This window comes from Cydia pomonella, chromosome 9 (assembly GCF_033807575.1).
Source record: "Cydia pomonella isolate Wapato2018A chromosome 9, ilCydPomo1, whole genome shotgun sequence".
NCBI lineage: Eukaryota > Metazoa > Arthropoda > Insecta > Lepidoptera > Tortricidae > Cydia > Cydia pomonella.
In genome coordinates this window covers 10802075-10824712 of record NC_084711.1, presented here as the reverse complement: position 1 = coordinate 10824712, position 22638 = coordinate 10802075, and the positions used below count along the sequence as shown (strand labels likewise).

General features: G+C 39.2%; 1 protein-coding gene across 1 annotated transcript in view; it reads left to right on the top strand.

The window, feature by feature from the left end:
- Positions 1-229: 229 nt before the first annotated feature.
- LOC133521342 (uncharacterized) overlaps positions 230-22638 on the top strand; it is a 24115-nt gene continuing 1706 nt past the window's right edge. The window contains exons 1-14 of the mRNA XM_061856252.1: positions 230-1309; positions 2709-2826; positions 5723-5910; positions 14306-14446; positions 14727-14930; positions 15277-15443; positions 15783-15930; positions 16223-16371; positions 16570-16729; positions 17994-18221; positions 18860-19038; positions 19167-19356; positions 20370-20549; positions 22296-22582. Coding sequence (XP_061712236.1) covers positions 1237-1309; positions 2709-2826; positions 5723-5910; positions 14306-14446; positions 14727-14930; positions 15277-15443; positions 15783-15930; positions 16223-16371; positions 16570-16729; positions 17994-18221; positions 18860-19038; positions 19167-19356; positions 20370-20549; positions 22296-22582 — 2412 coding nt within the window. The 5' untranslated portion in view covers positions 230-1236. The remainder of the gene's footprint in view (positions 1310-2708; positions 2827-5722; positions 5911-14305; positions 14447-14726; positions 14931-15276; positions 15444-15782; positions 15931-16222; positions 16372-16569; positions 16730-17993; positions 18222-18859; positions 19039-19166; positions 19357-20369; positions 20550-22295; positions 22583-22638) is intronic.

Here is a 22638-nt window from a genome sequence, read left to right as displayed (position 1 = left end):
AGGAAAGCAAGTGGAGGGAGCTGAAGGCTCCGGCATATGTGTCGTGAGGATGCGGAGCTGTGATTGGCTAATTATACATATCACGCGATATTCAGGTGTTTTGATTGGGTGCGGTTCGATACAGCAAATATGTGCTCTGTGTAGTGGAAACAAGGTTCAACTTAGAATAAACGTATAATTAATGGTAAACGTAGCGAAGCGGCGGGAACAGTTATTTTATTAAATATTTTTATTTGTGTTATTATTGTTATTAAATAGTGAAGTCACACTACTATTTTTAAATTATAAATTTAAATAAATGTCATAGTAAAGTAAAAAAGACCAAGCTCCTAAAGTTGTATCAAGCTAACTTTTAAACTTTTTTTTAAAATTTTGGATATATGAAAATATGACTTTTATATTGACACCTTTTGTAGAACAAAGTTTGGCTTTGTTGTATCAAAATTGGTACAGAGTTAGCTTAGAGGGACTCTAGTGGACTAAGTGGACTAGACCGGATTCGAACCGACGTCTTCAGCTTTCACAGGTAATGCCTATAACTTCTAGGCCTCTCGGCCATGGCGGTATCCGTCTCAGTTTCTCGTGTACGAAATCTTTGAACTAGGTATATATTCTCTAAGACCGACGCGGGGTTTAAATTGGTGGAGGGTTTGGTCACTTTTTCTATGGTATATTTATGTCGGCAGCTAATCGTAAAATCAGGCAGATTTTGATATTCCTAGGCATATCATGAAACGTGAAAATCTATGTCTCGATCTCTGAGTCGACAGAGCTCCTATTTCTGGACGGTTTGCCCTTCGTGCATCTGAGCAATCTATTTGTTTAATGTGACTAGCTGGTACCGTCAACATTACTATCTGCCTGATATTGCGATCGGCCACCGACATATATATATATGACATCTATTTCGATTGGCGTTTTCAAAATAAAAATAGATCTACTTCCGCCCTGCAATCACTAATACTGACGACCCAATTGTTTCGACCTCACCAATTAAAAAGTGTAAGGTATGTAAACGATGAGCCAGCGTGCTGCGGCTGGTGTTTGAGCGGGCGCCCGTGACGTCACGATCGGAAGCGCCCGGGGCCGCAACCGGCCGGCCGGTAGTCCCCGCGCCGCTTATTGCTTGCCCGCCGCGCGAATTGAAGCGCGTGTCCGCTCCTCGACCCGATCGGGCCATGTCCTGCCTTTCGAACGTGACTAATCCCTAAAGTGCAATAAGTTTGGTGAGACATTATGAAAGTTTTTTTGATAGTGGGCTTTATTGCGTGTTTAATAGGATTAAGTGTGCAAGAAGACTCGGAACCAGGTATGTTCTTTTGTGTATTAAACTAGGTATTTATACTTTATTTATTTATATATATTAACAGGTTTTTATTTATTCCAAATTAAATAAAGAAAGTTAGTCCGTAATTTTTTTGCACGTGCACGATGGCATTAAATGAAGCCTAATTTTTCTTTGGATTTTATTACAAGTACTTATATCAAGGATAAGTTTAAGTAAGGTAGATGGGAGTTTTGAGAAAATAGTGTACCCAATTGGCGTGAGTAGTTGAGAAAAGTTAATCGCTGTCAGTTTTGTAACGACACTAGTTAAGCATGAAATCGTTATGGGAATAAACTTTTTGTCTTTTTTAGGGTTCCGTAGTCAACTAGGAATCCTTATAGTTTTGCCATGTCCGTCTGTCTGTCTGTCTGTCCGAGGCTTTGCTCCGTGGTCGTTAGTGCTAGAAAGCTGAAATTCGGCATGGATATATAAATCAATAAAGCCGACAAAGTCGTACAATAAAATATAAAATCAATAATAGGGGTCTTCAACAAACATTTTTTGATACAGTGAATATATTCGGAGATAATCGCTCTGAAAGAAAAAAAAAATGTGTCCCCCCCCTCTAACTTTTGAACCGTAGGTCCAAAAAATATGAAAAAAATCGTGGTAGCAGCGCAGCAGCAGCTTAAGAAAGACATTAAATGAAAACTATAGCGGACATGATCAGTTTAGCTGTTTTTGAGTTATCGCAAAAAGTTTCCCCTTCATAGTAAAAAGACTTACTTTAATTAGGTACTGATTATGCAAATATGCCTATTTGTTTAACTCGCGTGAAAGGTACCGTTTCATCCCTTGGTTAACAATTTACTATACTTTAAGCTCCGGGTCAGCTTATTGTGACGGAAGAGTAACTACGGAACCCTACACTGAGCGTGGCCCGACATGCTCTTGGCCGGTTTTTACATTGTAATATCGCTTATAGTTTATGAAATGAACACCATAATCAAGTTTTTATTGAACTTTAATGCTTAACCATCGTCACAAATCTGACAGTGATTAACTTTCCTTAATAACTCACGCTAATTGGGTACACTATTTACGGAAAACTCCTACATACACTTACACCGTGGATGGGCTTCAATCAGATATGACTGGCGAATACCTATCTGCAATTAAAATATGGTACCTTTTAGCAACACTCTTTCAACAAATAGCAAATAATGATCATAGGTCTACCAGGTCTAAATATAATTTTGATAAGAATATCTTTGGCACTTATGTTTTGTGTACTAAATGCTAAAAGGTCTTCAACGGGCTGAACCCACTTTTACGTGTACAGAAGATATTACCTGTATCTATTAGTCCATTACCTTATTCTACAGTTACAGTACTTATTAGAAGCATCAGGATGAAGCCTGAACTTGGTCATAACTTTCAGTGGTAGCGGTGGCGGGACACAGTGCGGAGCTACCTTGTAACGTGACCGCAAAACACCGGGACGACGAGCTACTTGTTGTCGCCTGGTACCGCGACGGCTCCAACACTGCTTTCACAAGGTGCAACATAGTGCTATTTCAGTGGTAGCGGTGGCGGGACACAGCGCAGAGCTACCCTGTAACGTGACCGCAAAACACCGGGACGACGAGCTACTTGTTGTCGCCTGGTACCGCGACGGCTCCAACACTGCTTTCACAAGGTGCAACATAGTGCTATTTCAGTGGTAGCGGTGGCGGGACACAGCGCAGAGCTACCCTGTAACGTGACCGCAAAACACCGGGACGACGAGCTACTTGTTGTCGCCTGGTACCGCGACGGCTCCAACACTGCTTTCACAAGGTGCAACATAGTGCTATTTCAGTGGTAGCGGTGGCGGGACACAGCGCAGAGCTACCCTGTAACGTGACCGCAAAACACCGGGACGACGAGCTACTTGTTGTCGCCTGGTACCGCGACGGCTCCAACACTGCTTTCACAAGGTTCATCATAGTGATATTTCAGTGGTAGCGGTGGCGGGACACAGCGCGGAGCTATCTTGTAACATGACCGCAAAACACCGGGACGACGAGCTACTTGTTATCGCCTGCTACCGCGACAGCTCCAACACTGCTTCATCATAATGATATTTCAGTGGTACCGGTGGCGAGACACAGCGCGGAGCTACCCTGTAACGTGACCGCAAAACCGTTGTTGTCGCCTGGTACCGCGACGGCTCCAACACTGCTTTCATAAAGAATACTTAAGAGGTACCTATTTATGTACCTGTAGCGATGACGTGACTGTATAATTTCCACGACCTGTTCTTGTTGTCGCCTGGTACCGCAAAGGATACAACACTGCTTTAACAAGGCCCGATCTAGTGGTAATTTAGTGTAGCTGTGGAGTAGCACAGGGTGAGCTACCTTAGTACCTTGTAACGTGATCGCAAAATATCGCGACGGTTGCGGTTACGTTGTGTGCGACTAGTAGATACCTACCTAAGCTAGGTATATCTATGTAGTTGCTACAAGTACCTACTTACACGATATATGTGACTTGTTAATGTTAGTGCGTGTGTACTTAACGATACAGAAAGTAGTATATTTAATATGTGGTCGACATAACAAATTTATGAGTAAGGTAATGTGGGGTAAGACTATCACCGAGGCAAGACTAACTACTTAGTTATTTAGTTAGTTCTTCTGGGCATTTTCCGCAAATCGACAACCATTGTGCGGATTGTGCCTATTTTGCGTAAAACGAGGTAGCGCTACTCTAACCATCCCAGCTTGTAGGGAAAGACAAACACTTGTAGGGAGTCTTCATACTGTTAGTATTGCCCCGAGCAAGATAAACTATGTTCGTTTACCCCACCTTAACTTATATTGGGAATTTTCTATGTATAGGTGGGTCCAGTCGAATTCATAAACTTATACATTTTTTCACCTTATAGCAATGGATTAAGATGAAGAAATGTATACATATTTATGAAGTGGACTGTACATGCAAAGTTTTTGCCGGAGCAACGTGCGCTATCAGTGTGATAACCGCGTAATAAGAAGGTAGAGTCAGATCAAGATAAATCTGCAGCGAGTTTTTGTAGCACAGACGTGCAAGTGTTATTTTAAACGGCAAACTTCTATGAGATTATGACGTTTAACAGTTCCACGTCTGTGGTATGAAAATCGCTGCAGAGTTATCTTGGTCTTACTCTACCCTTTTTGTTGTTTGTGTTTAAAAAAAGTGAAAAAATGTTTATTTGTTAATAATACAGGGCACAATTGTAAAGGTTGAAGTTTTCTAGTAAGTATAAAATACCTGTGACAGACGACCCCGCTCTTCCATAACATGTTTAGAACTTTACTTAATTAACAAATATAAACAATAAACAGTATTGTTGTCTAAAAACCAAAACTGTCTTAATATTTACAATATTAATTAATTAATTATCCTTTTTACTAATACATTTAATTTGATCTGATTTGATTTGAATAAAGTTTAATCTAATCTAATACTAATTTCTTAAACTGTTTGTGAGTGTGCGTGAATGTATATTCTCTATTTGTTGGTGTATTCCCATCTGTGCCCGCCCCACGTGACCACCGCCATACAAGAGGCGGGCACAGATGGAATGATTTGTATGTAGCGCCTATTCTGTGCCCGGCGGGGACAGATGGGAATACACCTATTTGTTGCGTATTGTTATGTATTATAATATGAGAGTCTCAACTTTATCATAGCTTTGTGATTAAACGGTTAAATTCTATCACTACTTTTTTTACATTTAAATGACTGCAGAGGACATATATCTACTTTATTGTTAATTTTGTGATACGGAAGAGCTGAGACTCTACTGTACCGAATCTTGGCAAACCGTGACTTCGGTCACGTTTCGGTCGGGGGTATCGGCGCAACATTTTGCTTACGTCTCCCTATAATTATATGATTGGGGTCGTGTGGTAATAAGGACTTATGTAATTTTAGAATTTTTTTGCAAGACAAATAGCTTTCAAATTCAAAGTAGTTCGTTAATTTTAAAAAGCTCTCAGTTGTCATGTTAATTAGGTTATTGCATTATCCACCCTAAACTACCGTTTTCATTAGAAATGGATATAAGTACCTCCCTATGTTGTAGTCAACCTAATATGTAGGTAGCTGCTGCTATACCTACCTGCCTACCATCCTAGAAATCTCGAATTAGCATTATTATTTATTTATTTATTATTAAGAGAATGCCTCATGGCATTGAGTCCGTCTTTTGTACTATAAGGTTTCATTTTGTCCAATAAAGGTTAAATAAATAAATAATAATGCTTATTCGAGATTTCTAGGATGGTAGGCAGGTAAAGCAGCAGCTACCTACACCATATTCTACACCATATTAGGTTGACTACAACATATTTATATCGATTTATATGATTTAAAAAATCAGATAATGACTGTGACTAACATATTATTTCCTTTTATATATAACAGTTATGATAGACGAGGGAAAAGCAAGCGTTTGGCAGCGGAGGCCGAGCGCTACCAGATGATAGTGGCAGAAGAAGAACACCGATTGGTGATTCCTGACGTGACGCCTGCCGACGCCGGCGCCTACCAGTGTTCCGTGGAGTACGCGCGCAGCCCATCCACCACCACTGATGTACTACTCCAAGTTATCGGTGAGTCAATTAGTATTGAGAGGTTGAAGAGGATTATACCCTGATTCTACCAGCTTACCAGCTTTCCATGTAGTTCGGGCGAAGCTCGTCTACTACCACCGACGTGTTTCTTCATCGGTATCGGTGAGTCGATCCTTGAGACGATCTTCTTCCTCGCGTTGTCCCGGCATTTTTGCCACGGCTCATGGAAGCCTGGGGTCCGCTTGACAATTTATCCCCAGAATTGGCGTAGGCACTAGTTTTTACGAAAGCGACTACCATCTGATCTTCCAATTCAGTGGGTAAACTAAGCCTTATTGGGATTAGTCCGGTTTCCTCACGATGTTTTCTTTCACCGAAAAGCGAGTGGTAAATATCTAATGATATTTCGTACATAAATTCTGAAAAACTCATTCGCACTAGCCGGGGTTTAAACTCGCGGCCTCCGGATTGAAAGTCGCACGCTCTTACCGCTAGGCCGCCAGCGCTTCGATCCTAGAGATGATATTACAAGTAAAGAAGAATAGACTCTGACCACACTAAGTATTGACGAAGTACTTTGCATGAAAACTTAGCGTGGTCCGACACTACCTTGATTCTTGGCCTGTCGTCTGCCGACACCGGCGTGTTTCTTAAATACTAGAGATGACTTATACAATACAATAGGCACGACGACGCCAGCAAGAGTTTCTTTATCTCCGCCACAATGAACCCTTTGTAAAAGTAGTACATATTACACTTACATTTTTGCCAGAATAAATATAACCTTAGCGAGCCAGTGCAATGCTCTATCGAGTTTACCCCTACCCGATGTTATCGATACACTCGATACGTACGAGCCAACACTAATGACGGGCACTAGGCGAGCGCTTTGAAAATAGCACGCGTCAAACGGTTTCACACTTTATTTCTCCTTTAACATTTTAAATGACAATATGGGCTAAAACAAAAGAAGGAAGAAATAGTACATTGTGCAACGAGGGGGGTAAGTAAAGTGTTGGACACGAGGGTGGTAATTCCCGACAGCCGCAGGCTGGAGGGAATTAAAGACCCGAGTTTGCATTATTCTTACCCCCGGAGTTACACACAATGTTTTTCATCACACTTGCGAAGAAAAAACTAAATTTTAAGCGCAATAATTCTTAAATACGGTGACATATCTAACATTCGTCCGCCATTTTGTAATTTCTTGACAGGTTAGGCATCGAAGGCACAGATCTATTCGGCGTTCAGCCACGATTGAAAATTATGTAAAAATATTTTTAACGGCTGTTAAATTAATTAAATTAAATATTTTTAAACATAAACAAAAGCGCTTAAAACGGTCACTAAACGCGCCGTAAACAGACCTAGCTTAGCATATAAAATCGACAACAATAAACGCAAAAAACAAAACGTTCAGACAGATGATTTCTTTCTCATTATGTTCTAAAAATTTTGTTACGATTGGTTAAGTTTTAGAGAAGGAAAATGTCGAGATCGTAACCTTGATTTCTGAGATTTTACGCAGGATTTTTCGCCAAAGCTGCAGTTGTCGCGACAGAGATACATATATACCTAAAATTGTTAAATTTTAGAACGGGCTCAGCTGGTATTTCGCCTTTCACCTCCTTTGCTCTACCCACGTTTGTTATGAAAATTTAACTCTTTCTAGATTTAGTTTTCTAGTTAACCCTTTTTATGTGTTTTTATACTGTTAAATGTTTGTCCTTAGCCAACTTGGAACCCTTATAGTTTCGCCATGTCAGTCTGTCTGTCTATCCGTCTGTCCATCTGAGGCTTTGCTCGGTACGTGATCATTATTGCTAGAGAGCTTTGGATATGTAAATAAATCATGCGGAAAAAGTGGTAAAATAAAAACTCGAAAACACATTAGGGTACCTCCCGAACCGAACGCGTAAAGTGGAGATGAATTTTTACTCTCTTTAAACCTATGGTGTGGGATGTCGTTGGATAGGTCTTTCAAAATGTAATAAGGGTCTTCAACAACCATTTTTTGATGAAATGACTGTATACAAGTAATCGCTCCGAAAAAAAATTGTGAACCCTCTAACTTTTGAACCATGGGTTTAAAAAAATATGAAAATAATCGTAAAAATAAACCTTAATAAAGCGCTGCGAAGGTACTCTCTTTTGCTTGTTATGTATTTGATTCTTACTAATAGCCCCCGTTCAGGGAAGGCCGACGGGTAACTACGAAACTCTCATATTGAGCAAGGCCCGAAATGCTCTTACCAGTTTTTTTTTTATTCCTGTTTTCTAGTTAATTATTATATTGTTAATCACTCTCGGAAAAATACATCCCATCAAAAACATTTTCATGTAAAATTTCGAAACCATAAGACTCGCACTGACAAAAAGTTATCAGATCTCTTGTAGAGCCAAGCTTCTAATTCCACAAGCCCTAACTTCACAAACTCTACACCTTAGTCAAATTTATGGCTTGGACGTTTTATACAATTTTATACTATCTGCTTTTTTTTACTGATTCCCCATACAGACTTCAACATTTTTTTCCCCCTAACGCCCCTCAGTGACGAAATCGGGGTTATTTAGATATGATAAAAGATAAAGATATATTTATTTGCATAAATGTAGTGATGAACATAGAAAATAAAATATAAAGTATGAGAGCTATGCAATAGAATTTTTTATGCTTAATATATCCACTATAGACATCATATCCCGAGAATTTTGTTTATCTAGGATAATCCAAACCGAAGTAGGTTCAAAAACGACGAAGCGCTTCGAGAAAAGGTATGTACGGTTAGGTACTATAAATAGGTAGGGTACAATATATGTTAATCTGTGCCATATGCATTATAGATGGGTGTTGAGGATCTGGATCCAGATCCGCGGATCATCCCATAAATTTCAGATCCGTCGTGCAAACCGTACTCAGGGCCAATCCAGGTGGGACCATTTTTCGCCCACCTGATTAAAATGTCAATTTAATCTGGTGGTGTGGACGCAAAAATTTAATTGATGGACATTGGCTAGTTCACCGAATCCTCTATGAAATTGTGTACGTGTGGACGTTAGATGAGATTGGCGCTAATTTTATACAAGCTTTTATTTAAATTGCTTTGTTAGTTCGTAAGTGTTAGTCAAATCTTAAGTTGGCAATGACAATGCAATATTATGATGACATGGAGGAGCTAATCTGATGATTGAGACAGGAGGTGGTCATTGGCACTCTGTGATAACTGATAAAACAACGCAAACTATTGTGTTCGGGGTTGTTAGAATCGTCTCGAAGAGTATTCGTTGACAGTGGAAAGAAAACTACAGTCAGCGATAAAAGCTTGTACGAAAATGAAATTTTTGCCAAATCTTATTTCAGATCAAATTGTCAAATTGATCATTTTGTAGACGGGCCTTTCGCGGCGGTATTCGACTTTGTAGACATGTGGCATTAAATGATGTCACGCGTTATTGTCTATACTCTATACCTAATCTATATGGCTACATCGACTTTCTATGACGTAATACATTACAAAAGTTAAGTGCAATGACAATGGGTTATTTTGTGTAGAAATTTTCACACAGTGACGGATTTGCATTGCTCTTGAAAGTAGCAAAAAATATCAGTTCACATTGACCTAAAATGTCGACATCAATAACATGTAATTACAAGAGTTCAATGACAGTTCATCATTAACCAACTTAAAAAAGGTGGGGAGGTTCTCAACTACTCGTCATATTTAAGTTTGTTTTATATGGTACAGTCACCTGCAGTAATATGTAACACAAAGAAATCCGCAAATAATATCTATCTGACACGATCTTATTTGTAGAGCCATGAGAGCGTGTCACATATTTTTGCGGCCTTCGAAGAGAAACATATTACTGCAGGTGACTGATTCTACGAGTATGTACCTGAAATAAAGTACATTGAACTGACAAATGAAGTTCAATTTGCTCATCATGCTTAGTCAGTTTCCTCAACTTCAAGAGGAAGCGTGAGTTTAGTAGTGTAAGTGTCGTGTAATGCTTGCAGTTAGTCATGTCTCAGCGAAATGTACCTGCAGTGGTAACACTGAAAAAAAAAATCTATCGAGCATACATTCAAGTGATATTCATTAAGATTAACTGCTTTATATAGTCGACTGGTCACTTTTTGTGCCTACTACACTTGAGTTGTGACACACACTTAGTTGTGGAGTTGGGAAACCACCAAATGTTTGAAAAACAGAAAAATACAAAACAGTAACGTTAACTGTTTGAGCATTTCCAAGTATTGAAAAAACGATAAAAATAAACGAACAGTCACTACATTTTAGCTACTCAAAACATTAAAGTTTACTGTATTGTCGGAACAATCAAATTTACTGTTTTGTTCGATAGACTCATATGGAACTGTTTAAAGCATTAAACTTTAATTCAATTTCAATTGTTTTAAATGGTTTTTTTTTCTCAGTGAATTCATTTGGGATAACACATAACAAATTGGTTCAGAATATATCTTCTTCTTCCCAGACCTTATCCCATTTTCTTGGGGTCGGCCCTCCCTGTTCTCTTCTTCCATTCTGCACGGTTTAAGTAAGTAAGTAAATATTCTTTATTGCACCACAAAGAAACCAAATTTAAAAACAGATTTACAATGTAAAGAAACGTAGCAACATGCGGTGGTCTGTAAGCGATCTCTTCCAGACAACCTTAGGGTAGTAGGATATAAAGAACAGTAAGTTTTTAGAACAGGTAGTTACCACCCCGCACCACTAAAACGTAATTATCAATAACGACAGTTGCTAATGTTCCCCAAAGTAAGCATTTCTAGTTATTGCTGCAATACAGTGGTACCGGGAACCTTGCGAGGCAAGGCCGAGCAGGAATCGCAAACCTTAAAATATTTGCACTAATTAATTGAGTTAGGATTTTGTTAGGACTCTTTCATTGAATAGAAAAAAAAAAGTTAAATATTAGAAATACCGTTTTTATTAGATTTTTAATTAATTATTGTTACACTTATTTTTACCGTGAGGTGTCGATTACAATTTCACTAAGTAACATCATTTGGCGACTAGGGCAATGAAAGTCGACTGGTCACTTTTTGTGCCTACTACGCTTGAGTTGTGACACACACTTAGTTGTGGAGTTGGGAAAGAGATAGCACGATAAAAAAAGTTTGCCGTAGTCACCATATGATATTACGGAAGTATTACAGTCGGTGGAAATACTTATATTATAACTATGAAAATACATTTTTTTTTAATCGTTTAATCAACACTATCATTGTCAGAGCTGGAGCTATACTGTGAGCTCTCACTGGTGTCATCTGTGACATTTATTATAAAATTCGCAGTTATATTCCAAAACTCGACTGAACGCAAGCGCACCCGAACATGGAATGGAATGACTGACTGACTAAACTGGCGGACCATGCGTGCCTTTCAGCTTTCAAGCACTAATGACCACGGAGCAAAGCCTCGGACAGACAGACAGTCGGATATGGCGAGACTATAAGGGTTTCTAGTTGACTACGGAACCCTAAAAAGCGGTACGATTTTTCAAAATCTCCGCTCTCTGAACCCACGGCTCCTTAATATTGTAGATACCGGTTTCAGTCTGTTGTGTACTGAAGTTTTTCGTTTTATTTACCGACCGGGCTGTAAAACCGCGCGCTGCAAGTTTACCTATGCCGAGAAATAGCGCGGGATTAATTGGCTCCCTAGTTTAATGAGGATGCTGCGCCGGAACAATTCTGTCCATTTACACAACAATTATGCGGCGCAAACACTTCGTAATGTTAGCAACAATCACTCATCCGAGTCACAGTGAATATCCGAAGCAGTACGGTCACGTCTGAAAATATCGTTACTAAAAAAGTGCCAAATATATGTATACACGACTTTATTGCCCACATATTAAGATAGTGTATACATGTTTTTGGCACTTTTTTCGTATCGATATTTTCAGACCTGACTGTACCTACGTCGAGATGCTTTGTGCTTAGTGATAATGGTCAAACGCGAAGTATATTTTAATTGTGTTTAATCACATTAGGTATCCATAATTTCTATTGGAATAACCAGTTGCAGCACCTAGCAACTCAGGCATCGATTTAGGGAATACAGTAGGTAAAACTTTTGATTCCAAATCAGTTATGAAACAGACTTTCACTGTAATCTTCTCTACTATAAAATGTATGATATACATCCAGACATCATTAGCTCCCTTTAGGTCGCATTATGAATAATGCAATGACCGGCGGGGAGAGTAAATATGACCTTCGACAAACATTGGCATACATTTTATTATTGCCGCCTTCCTGTACGCCGTATGAAATATAGGGCAGAAACAATGAACTCGGACGTACTCCTGTTATATCGGGTAATATCTACCAATAGAACGGAAGAGAGAAAAAGCGGGGAATCCCTTTAGGCGAATATTCTGATAGGTAAATATATAAGTATATAACGTAGTGGCACCAATGATCGACACTTATAGGAGATAGTGGGGTTGTCTATAAAATTAAGAGTGATTTAGTCATCATTAAGCCGATAGTAACGATTGAGTATGGTAAGGTATACCTTATTCTTGTGACTTATCTAAGGTGTATTATTTTTATTAACTATACACAGACTAGAAGAAAATCCAAAAAAATTAAAAGTGTATAAATCTCCAATCATTGACACTAATACTCCAGTAACCAACACTCAGTTATCGACAGTTACCACTCACCGACACCCAGTTACGGACCGTTACCGATTAATTACCCGTAATGTGCACATGCCAGATCACCACAATTATACCATAATATAGTCGGTAATTAAATAAAATTAACTACAATAAGTGATTAGAAAAATTGATCACAATAAGTATTTACTTTTTGTCTACAGTACCTAAGTATAGGTGATAGGGTCTGTGCGTAGAAGGGAACAGTCGTGAATTAATAGGAAACCAAAACATTATCTGACTCTTCGCTTTCCACACAGACTTTGCGAACTTTGGTGTACGCGGTAGACCATCTGGTAGCTCTACTTTGATTAATCTATTTCAAATATCTACCAAACAGGCCAAGCAAAAGGAATCCTATTCGCTTCTCAAATGAAATATGTTGAAAAAAAATTTATCGACACGTGTCGATTATTGGAACAGTCACATTTGTGAAAACCAGTAATCGACAGCAACAATTTACATATATCAAAATAGTTAACCTTATCCTTTCGTCATGACAAAAATAAATCCCATAGGTCTTATAATAACCCGTGACAAACATTAAATTCGAGTAAATGACATTACATTGGGATTATTAACAAAAAAATGTACTCCTTCCTTAAAATGTTCTATTATTCTCACCAGATCTCTAGCGGTATTGGATTTAAGCACTGCCATTTTTAAACAAAAAGACGGATATCTCTCAAATTTCAATGGATGCCAGCCAACAGTGTGGTATCTAATCCACAGTATTGCAAAATTAAGAAATCAGTTTCCTACTTTTATTTTCTTAGGCCAAAACAGTGTCGCTCATTGGTGCCATTAGTGCCATTACGTTATACTCGTATTGTTCTTATTTGTGCCTGTTGCTAACTAGTTCTAACAATCTCTTTAATTTCTTTGTATTTTTTTATTTGCAACTTAGGTACACGATATACCCAGATGCAAAAGTACATACCCACACTATGAATGCACTTTGGCAGCTCGTTGTATATTAGATTTATTTAAATAATTAATTAACAGAATTAAATAACTAAATTTAACACCTATAAATAATAAATTTAAATAAAAAATCGCTCTTTGCATGATACATAGGTATGTACAGTAGGTACTGTAGATACTAGTATCGTAGCCTCGCTGTTTCGTTATACTAATCCTTTGGGAGAAAGCTGCCAGCCCTACGAACGCCGGTTCTAAGTGGGCATGTACTTGACTTTACTTGAACTAAAGTCCTGCGTCCCCTAGGTGGGGCAAAAGGCGTCCACAGTGCGCCGCCATCTCGTCCTGTTTTGGGCTGCGTGCTTCGCCTTAGGCCATGATAGCCCGATGGCTGTCAACTTGGATGCCACTGAACGCCGCCAGGAGTATTTGGGACGGCCTGGTCCTCTCTTGCCTTGCGGGGTCCATTCTAGGGCTTGCCTAGGGATGAGGTCGGGATGTGGGATGCCTCGCTGTTTCGCTATACTAATCCTTTGGGAGGAAGCTGCCAGCTCTACGAACGCCGGTGCTAAGTAGGTATGTAACTATGTACAATATATGATAAGATAACTCTGGTTGTCAAAAGTTGACGTCTGATAATTCAGTTACCTACCACAAAACACTATGGCGTCGTATGGCGTAGCGCGATCTATTTTGGCTGTGAAACTTGCAGAAATTTTTTTCTCTCATACTTTATCTCCTTCAACTTTTCTTCAATCAATAACTCTGCTTACATTATTTTACTACATATATGACAAGGTCAAACTTGTGATTGCAGAGCCTCCTCAGCGGACGTGGGTGGGGCTGCAGAAGAATGGTTCGAAGATCGCATCGGCGAGCGCGGGCGCCAACATCAGCGGGAACATCGGTCCTTATTATATTGGCGACTCTCTCGAACTATTTTGCGTAGCTTTCGGAGGTTGGTTCATTAAATATGCTTGTTTGGTATAGTATGTAGATGCACTACAGAAACGCAACATAACATAAATACATAATGGGACCTTGATAAGTCGAAATTACGATTTCGTAAATTAACATGTACTTACATCGAACTGCAAAATTATATGGATGGAATGGTACCTACCTGCATAAAGAAAATAAAAATCGGTGATAAAAGCTTGTTTGATACAAACTATTATCGCCGACTTACGGTTATTTTTTGTCAAAAACTTATTTCAATTTAAAAATTGTTCTGTCAGGTAACCCACAAGCCTCGCTCTCCTGGTGGTCAGGCAAGCGTCTCCTCGAGAACAAGACTATGGTGCTGTCGCCACAGCGCGTACGCAGCGACGTGACGTACGCTCCACTGCGGCGCGAGGACCATGGCCTGGTGCTTACGTGTCTGGCCAACAATAATGACGTCACACCGCCGTTGGCTATTGACATTGTCATCGATATGCATCGTAAGATCATTGTTATACTACTGTCAAATGGAATGATCTAGGAATTGAAGTACAGTGAGCTGGTAAATTGCACGGAGAAATTATGAATGAATTTATTGATAAAGTCGCCATGCACTTTTACGGCTGATGGAACCTACAGAATAAGTAGATAATAGTATTGCCTACCAAAGATTCATCCGTTATATAAGATGTGTAAAATCTAAAAAAAGTCAAGAAAAAAATATTATAAATTGTACGAAATTACTTAGCGTGTTTTTTCAGTTTTTGCACTTATAGGTGTATTTGAAGATGAAGTATAGGTAAATATGCTCTGTCTACTTTTTAATAATAACCACATTGCTTGCAGTTCCTCCGGAGCTGATAGCCGTGCGGGCTCTAGGAGCAAACGACAGCCGCGTGCACTCGGAGGACACAGTGGTGCTGCAGTGCCGGGTGCTGGGCGCGCGGCCCACGCCGAACGTCATATGGCGGGCTAGGGGCGCTACACTCATCAACCTAACGCAGGATATCACAGTAAGATACCAAACAACAGCTTGCACTCAGACACAGTTGTGTAGTGCCGTGTGCAGGGCGCGCGGCCCACGTCGAACGTCATAAGGCGGGCTAAGGACAGCGTGCACTCGGACACAGGGGTGCAGTGCCGTTGTAGGGATAGTAAAAATGTATCACCAACCTTTAGCGCTACGCATGCCCAAAATTTCTAGTTCCGATTTTCAAGCTCCATCCGTTTTGTTTTATGCTCACGCATAATGGTAAATTGAGGATCCAGCTAATATTTTGTTCTCAATTCCCATACCGTGAACAATAGATAATAGACGAGTATATATTTATATATGACTGATTTTCTTACAGGAGGAGCCATCGCAGCGGCTACTAATCAGCGAGATCGAGCTGAGCATAGACCACACATGGGACGAGGCACGGGTCACATGTTGCGTGCCCGCATACAAGACCGACGCGGAGCTCACGTGCGCGCCGCCTCTCCCGCTCTCTGTGTTCTGTGAGTCTGGATGTAACTTAATTTCCTAAAATAGGAAAAAATGTGGACATTTGTAACACAAATTTAACTTTTGGTTCCAAAAAAGATAAATTAGATAAGAGAAAACTATCTACGATTATTTTGCGATAAATGACTCGTATTTCATCGCAAGTTTTTGCATTATTTTATTCTCCAAGGTAGCTTTTAACATGATTATTGATTACCAACTAGTCTTAAAACAGAACCGCAACTTTCACCTATCTCAACCAGTGGATTGAGCGGCATATTTTAATATACTAATTTTATTGTACAGATCCACCAGTGCTAAATATAACTGTGGAATACGGCGGACAGCTGGACGCCGAAAATTGCACACTACACGTGCTCAAGGGGTCCAACGTTACACTAAACTGCACGAGCCAAGCCAATCCGGCAGTACACCAGCTCACATGGTTTCACCAGGTACGAATTTAGTAAACTGCACATTCAATTCGTTGAACTCTATTGTCTTCGTAATAAGGCATGTAAAATAGGTATAGACAACCACCGCACAACTACTTTATTGTCTAAGTGTAAATGTAGTAATAAGACACGTGACTTTGTATATAATATATCTTCATTAATTTACACCTTGGCTTTAATTCAATGTTTGTGTTACAGGATGATATCATATCTAACTACACAGACAACAACGAGAGCAGTTTTCACCCGGTGCTGAATCTGTACGAGGTCACTGACAAAGACCGAGGCGTGTACGTCTGTGGCGCTATCAACGCCGAGGGATCCTCTTACAGCGAACCGGTTTTTATAGACCTTACTTGTAAGTTAAGTTTGTTAGTTTAGTCCAGGGGTCGCCAAATGGCGGACCGCGGTCCGCATCCGGACCGCCAACCCATTTTGTGCGGACCGCGAGAACACAGCAACTTTTGCACTACAGAGTACGTAATTAGAAATAAAAATGTATCCGATCTACTATTGCATAATAATGTGAGATGGTTAAGCAAAGGCTGCGTTTTAGAAAGATTCTTCAGCATTTTAGAACACTTGAAGACATTTATTTTCAACAGTGATCAGATTTCAGCAAACGCCTACTTAAGTTTCCTAAACGAAAAAGAAAATGTAGCTGCCATTGCTTTCATGACGGATATTTTTAAACATATCAATGACCTGAACCTTAAACTTCAAGGCAAGGGAAAGCTTGTATGGGAGCTCATGTCAGATGTAAAAAGTTTTTCGCGAAAACTCGATCTCTTTATGAATGATCTTGGTAATGAATGCTTACACTTCCCCAATTTAAATAAAATAATCAGCAGTGACAACGAGATTGACGTCGGCCAATACATAACGTTCATTACGGATCTTAAATCGGAATTATAAACAGATTCGCAGACTTTAAAAAAATTGAGAATGTTGTAGAAATCCTTAGCAGCATTTACTCTCTGCATCCTGATGGTGAATGGAGCAACGAAGCTGCAATTGTTTTCGGGAGTGATAAAGCTACTCTGCAAATAGAAATGATAGATTTCCAAGAAAACACAGTTTTAAAACACAAACATGCGGAAGTTTCCAGTGAAGACTTCTGGATAAAATTTGTGTGTGGCATTAAATATTCAGAACTACAAAAATTAGCTTTGAAACTTCTTACTTTGTTTGGGTCAACATATATTTGTGAAGCAGCATTTTCGAAGATGAACTTCATTAAGAATAAATTTCGATCACGACTTACTGACGAACATCTCCAGCATTTAATGTCAATAGCTTGCACCAATTTTACTCCAAACTTCAGACAGATAGTCCGCAACAAAAAATGACATACAAATATTTTTTCTATAAAATGTTGTGCGGACCGCGATGGTAATTTCATTACTTAAAACAGACCCCGAGCGAAACTAATTGGTGACCCCTGGTTTAGTCTATCGCAGAGATCTCACTTCGAAGTAGTCCAATAATAACCGATCAGCGAACACAGAATTTAGAAATATTAAATACTATATTATGCAGGTGTCCCACCTGGATACTTATTTAAGGACACCGCCGGTACTTCTTTCATTCGTAACTAGTTACCAAATTGTAATGCTTTTCAGATCCAGCATTTTGCGAAGAGGAGTCCGTGGCCGAGTACGGTCTGGGAGTGGACGAGTCCATCAACATAACGTGCAACGTCAAGTCAAACCCGCCGCCGTTCCAGTACGGCTGGGCCGTTGTTAATGGACAAGCTAAAGCCGATGATTTCGAGAACAAAATACCTCTAAATGTTGTAGTAACGGATAACAACACGTATTTGTATACACGGCCTAATGACACCGCGTTCAGTAAGTTCAATTTTATTTTCAAATACAACCATACCAATGAAAAAATTCAACCATATCAATGGTTGATTTTTTTTTCAGTTTCTTTTCAGCGTTCACTTCTCATCAATATGGTTAGAAAAATTCTACCGTTTAAATCAAAAATACTAATCGGTATCAGTAGTAAAAAGACCTCAGAAAGTAAAGGTTTGTGAGTCATACAAGGGTTTAGTATACTCAAGTATATTACTTTATACCAAAGGAAGTAAATTAATTTTTAACAAGCAGAAACGTCTGCGAACGATTACAATCCAGAATCCAGAGGCCGTGAGTTCAAGTCTCACCCAAGATAGTAATTTTTCCACTTTTAAATTTATTCTAAGTTTAAAGGCAGTAAAGTAAGAAATGTCTCAGATCACAAAGGCTTTCTTATCTACTGCTTGAGGTGTGTATCTGTATACATACTTTTCTGTCCGACCCGATGGGACCGGAAAGCAGCTACTTTGTTTAGCGCATTAGGCCGAAAGTTGACGCTTTCCGGCTGGAGGGCAGAAAAATTTGCTTTTTTGAGTGTCCGATATTCATGTCAATAAAGCCTTATAATCTAAGCCACATTTTATTACAAGTATTGAAGATAGTCGTTTTAATCATATTTTTTTCAGGTTCGATATTCTGCTGGGGAATAAACGAGGTGCCTGACAGCGACTTGCCCAAAACGCCGTGCAGCTTTCTCATAACGGACCAAACGGCGCCGCGGCCTCCCCTAAACTGCGTCGCTGTCAAACACGACCGTGACGTCACCGTCACTTGCGACAAGGGGCACGACGGCGGTTTGCCGCAAGTAGGTCCCAAATTCAAATATCCGCTGTGTCGGTAAACGTATTGAAACCATTTTATACCTACTTAGGTTATTCTGACGTAGATGGACATGCAGTTTCGCACTTTCACTCGATTAATGAAATATTTCAGAAGTTCACAATCTTCGCAAAATCCACAGACACAGACGAAGTTCTAGAAACGATAACGAAGTTAGAGCCAAAGTTCCTGATACAAGACTTAACAGAAGAGAATTTCAAAATCGAAATAGTGGCGTCTAACGATAAAGGAGACAGCAGATTAGTCGAAATTGACAAAGACAGCATTATAGATGAATTAGCTGGTTTGTACCCACATTTTTTTTATGTTTAGGGTACAGTATGGTGATGGATGATTCAACGTTTTGACTATATAGATATAGACCACTTTAAATACTCTAACAAAGGTCAATCAACGTACGAAAATCACATGTCAGTCTGCCTTCGAACTAAAACATTAGATATGTTGTATATGTATTGCCCTTTCAAGTTTGTATCAGTTGCACTTTAAACAACAATAGCAACGATTAACCTGACTAAAAAATCTCGTAATAGCCAACAATTTGTTTTGCATTTATTTTTCTTTAAATTAGAATATTATCTCTTTGTCTGAGATACAGGATTATATTCCTAGTTCAGACGCACGTAATTACCAATGTACGTAATACTCGTATGCAAAAGTGCGCCCATAATGTAACATTAGCAATAAGGTTTCTCAATAAATTATTCTAATTCTTAAGAGGCAACAGGAGTGGTCATACAAACGTACTCGACTGTTTCCTCCGTGGTTTTTGAAGCTAGAGCAATTATTTTTTTCAACACACATTATTATTATTAATATCTGTGTCGGACTGTTTTGCTTTTTTTTTATTTTTGTTCCTTAAGGCGCTAGGGCACTTCAAATATTCGCAAAAACCGCCAAATTTACTAGGCCGCAAAAGAAGCATGCTATTCAAAACTTACATCCGATAGCTTTAAAAGCAAAACAGTCCGACACAGATAATTTCAGTATCACTTAGATATCAAAATTGCGCTACATTTGGTTATGTTTTGGAGGAGAAAACAGTCGAGTACGAAACATCGTTTTTTGAGATTTTTACGCAGGATTTTTCGCCTAACCTGGCGCTGTCCTTGTCACACTAGTTTTAGGAGCCGCTTCCATTAGCAAGACGGATATATTCACCTAAAATATTTAAATCTCAGCTCCCGTATTCTCTTAATTACAACCGTAGTAAAGTGGTAGTAACCGACGTAAGATGCGTATTCAAACACAGTTGTAGTGAGCAGTATTTTTCAAACTTCACAAATTTATACATAGGTGAGGAGCCCGTGCAGAACACGGTGGCCAACATCACGGTGTTATCGCTGGCACTGTTCGGCGGCGTGCTGCTGGTGGCGCTGGCGGCGTGCGCGCTGGTGCTGTGCGCGCACGAGCGCGGCTCGCGGCCCGCCGCGCCGCGCGACCCCAACCCGCCGCTGTGCGCATACAACACTGACGGTACGTTTCTGGCTAACTACAAAGGTTCATTGATTGTACTAGAGGTGTTCATTATGTTACTATGACTAATTCGTGGTATGAATTATACAAATAATGTTGATGGCGCTGGACATTATCCGGTAAGTCTGGCTGTCAAAAGTTAATGTTTGACAATTAAGGTATAATTAGGACGTGTTGGAACGGGACGTAGTGTTATATTATTGTCAATTTAATTATTATTATTTTGTTTCGTGTTTCTATGTTTTTAATTTTATGTATTTCTGACATAAGTACCTATATTGTATATGTATATGAATGTAAATTATGACAATGTATGATCAATACAAATAAAGAATATGAATATAATAAACAGAGATCGGACAAATTTGCGTCATTGCTCGCAATAATGTGGACATGACTCCAAAATTAATCAAATATGTAATTATTTAATTAATTTCTTACTTGACTTAAATTTTAATTCCTAGTCAATAAATACAAAAGTTTGTTAAAGTATAGATTTATTAAAGAAAATAATCAGTATTTTTTCCAAATTTTCTGCAGTCAATTTCTTTTTACATCAAAAATATACCTATTTAAGTGCTGAAAAACTCCGCTCGCACTCCACTGATGTTAATGGGGCAAACTTAAGTAGTTTTATAGGAATATTTTTATTCCAGTATAATTCAGAGTTTATTTTCTGTTCTAAGTTGTGGGCGATAACCTCAAAATCGGGATTTCTGTCAAGAACGGCTTTCATTTTAGTTTGCAAACGGTTACCTATTTCTCCTGGTATACTGTCCAAATTAGTTCATATATTTCTTATTTTACTCAAAGTATATTCAACAGTATTCGAAGAAGACTGTAAATTTTCTATTACAACCAAAATTTATTGAAAATATATTTTATTCAGTATCTGCATACTTGTTTGAATTTATATCACTGTACATACGCATTTTTATACCATTTCCACGTCGTATTATATTAATTTCTATTTTCGCCATTAATTCGTTACTAAACTGGCGATATTCCGGACCCATCAGTAAAGAAAAAGCCATTTTTTAATTTTGCTGCCGTTTAGGTACGGTACGTGCGTAATTTAGATACGGCAATTACAACTGTAATTTGACAACTATCAATGTCAAAATACATATATTAAGAATAAGTAAATCCACGGAGGTTTTATACCTATAGAACTAGAAAACTTTTTTGTCAGAAATAATAATCATATCTAGCAGGATAAAAATATGGACGAAAACGATAACCACTTTTGATAATAATTATAAGCACGTATTAACTATTATCTCCGGAAATTCAAATTTTATTTCAAAAGTAAAGCCTGGCAAGTGCCTATTTGGTCCTCGGCGCGTTCCAGCGCCGTATAAATCAGGTCCACATAAGCACTTGCCAAGCTTGAATTAATTGATTAACATTTTGATTAGTTTTGGTGTCATGTCCACATTATTGCGAGCAATGACGCCATTTGTCCGATCTCTGATTAATAAAACATGGCGCCAATCAAATTTTAACCAAATCCGGTAAAATGCTAATGTGTTCACGGTCGGTAAAAGATCCCACATTGCCGCTTGCCATAAGGACGCTTTGACAGGCTATTCGTATAAAAATACAAGCAAATCTCGTCCTTACCGCGAGCGACAATGTGGGACGTTTTGACGGCCGTGGACACAAATGTACCCACACACGATGAGACAACGGTTTAGTACGACTAAGTACGACCGACGTCTTCAACTACAATCTTTTTTTTTTCAGAAACCACTTGTAACGACAGCGACGACAGCGAGTGCAACGTCAGACGAACTGAATCCTTCCGCCGGGCCATGGCCAGGTACCCCTCCAAGAACTTCGATGTCCGGCGAACCAGCTCCTTCCATTCGGCCAGATATCTGCACGACTTCGCCGAACAAGACATTGGCCACAAACACAACGACGTACTGAGACACAGTCCTAGTTGTAGAGTCCATTCCATGCAAAATATACACAGGAGAAGAGACATGGACAATCTGTGCGACCATTTAGTCACCCAGTTACCTCCCACGGTAAAATTACGTTCCAATAATCAGGTTAAAAGCTAAAAACTCATTGCAGAAGGCGT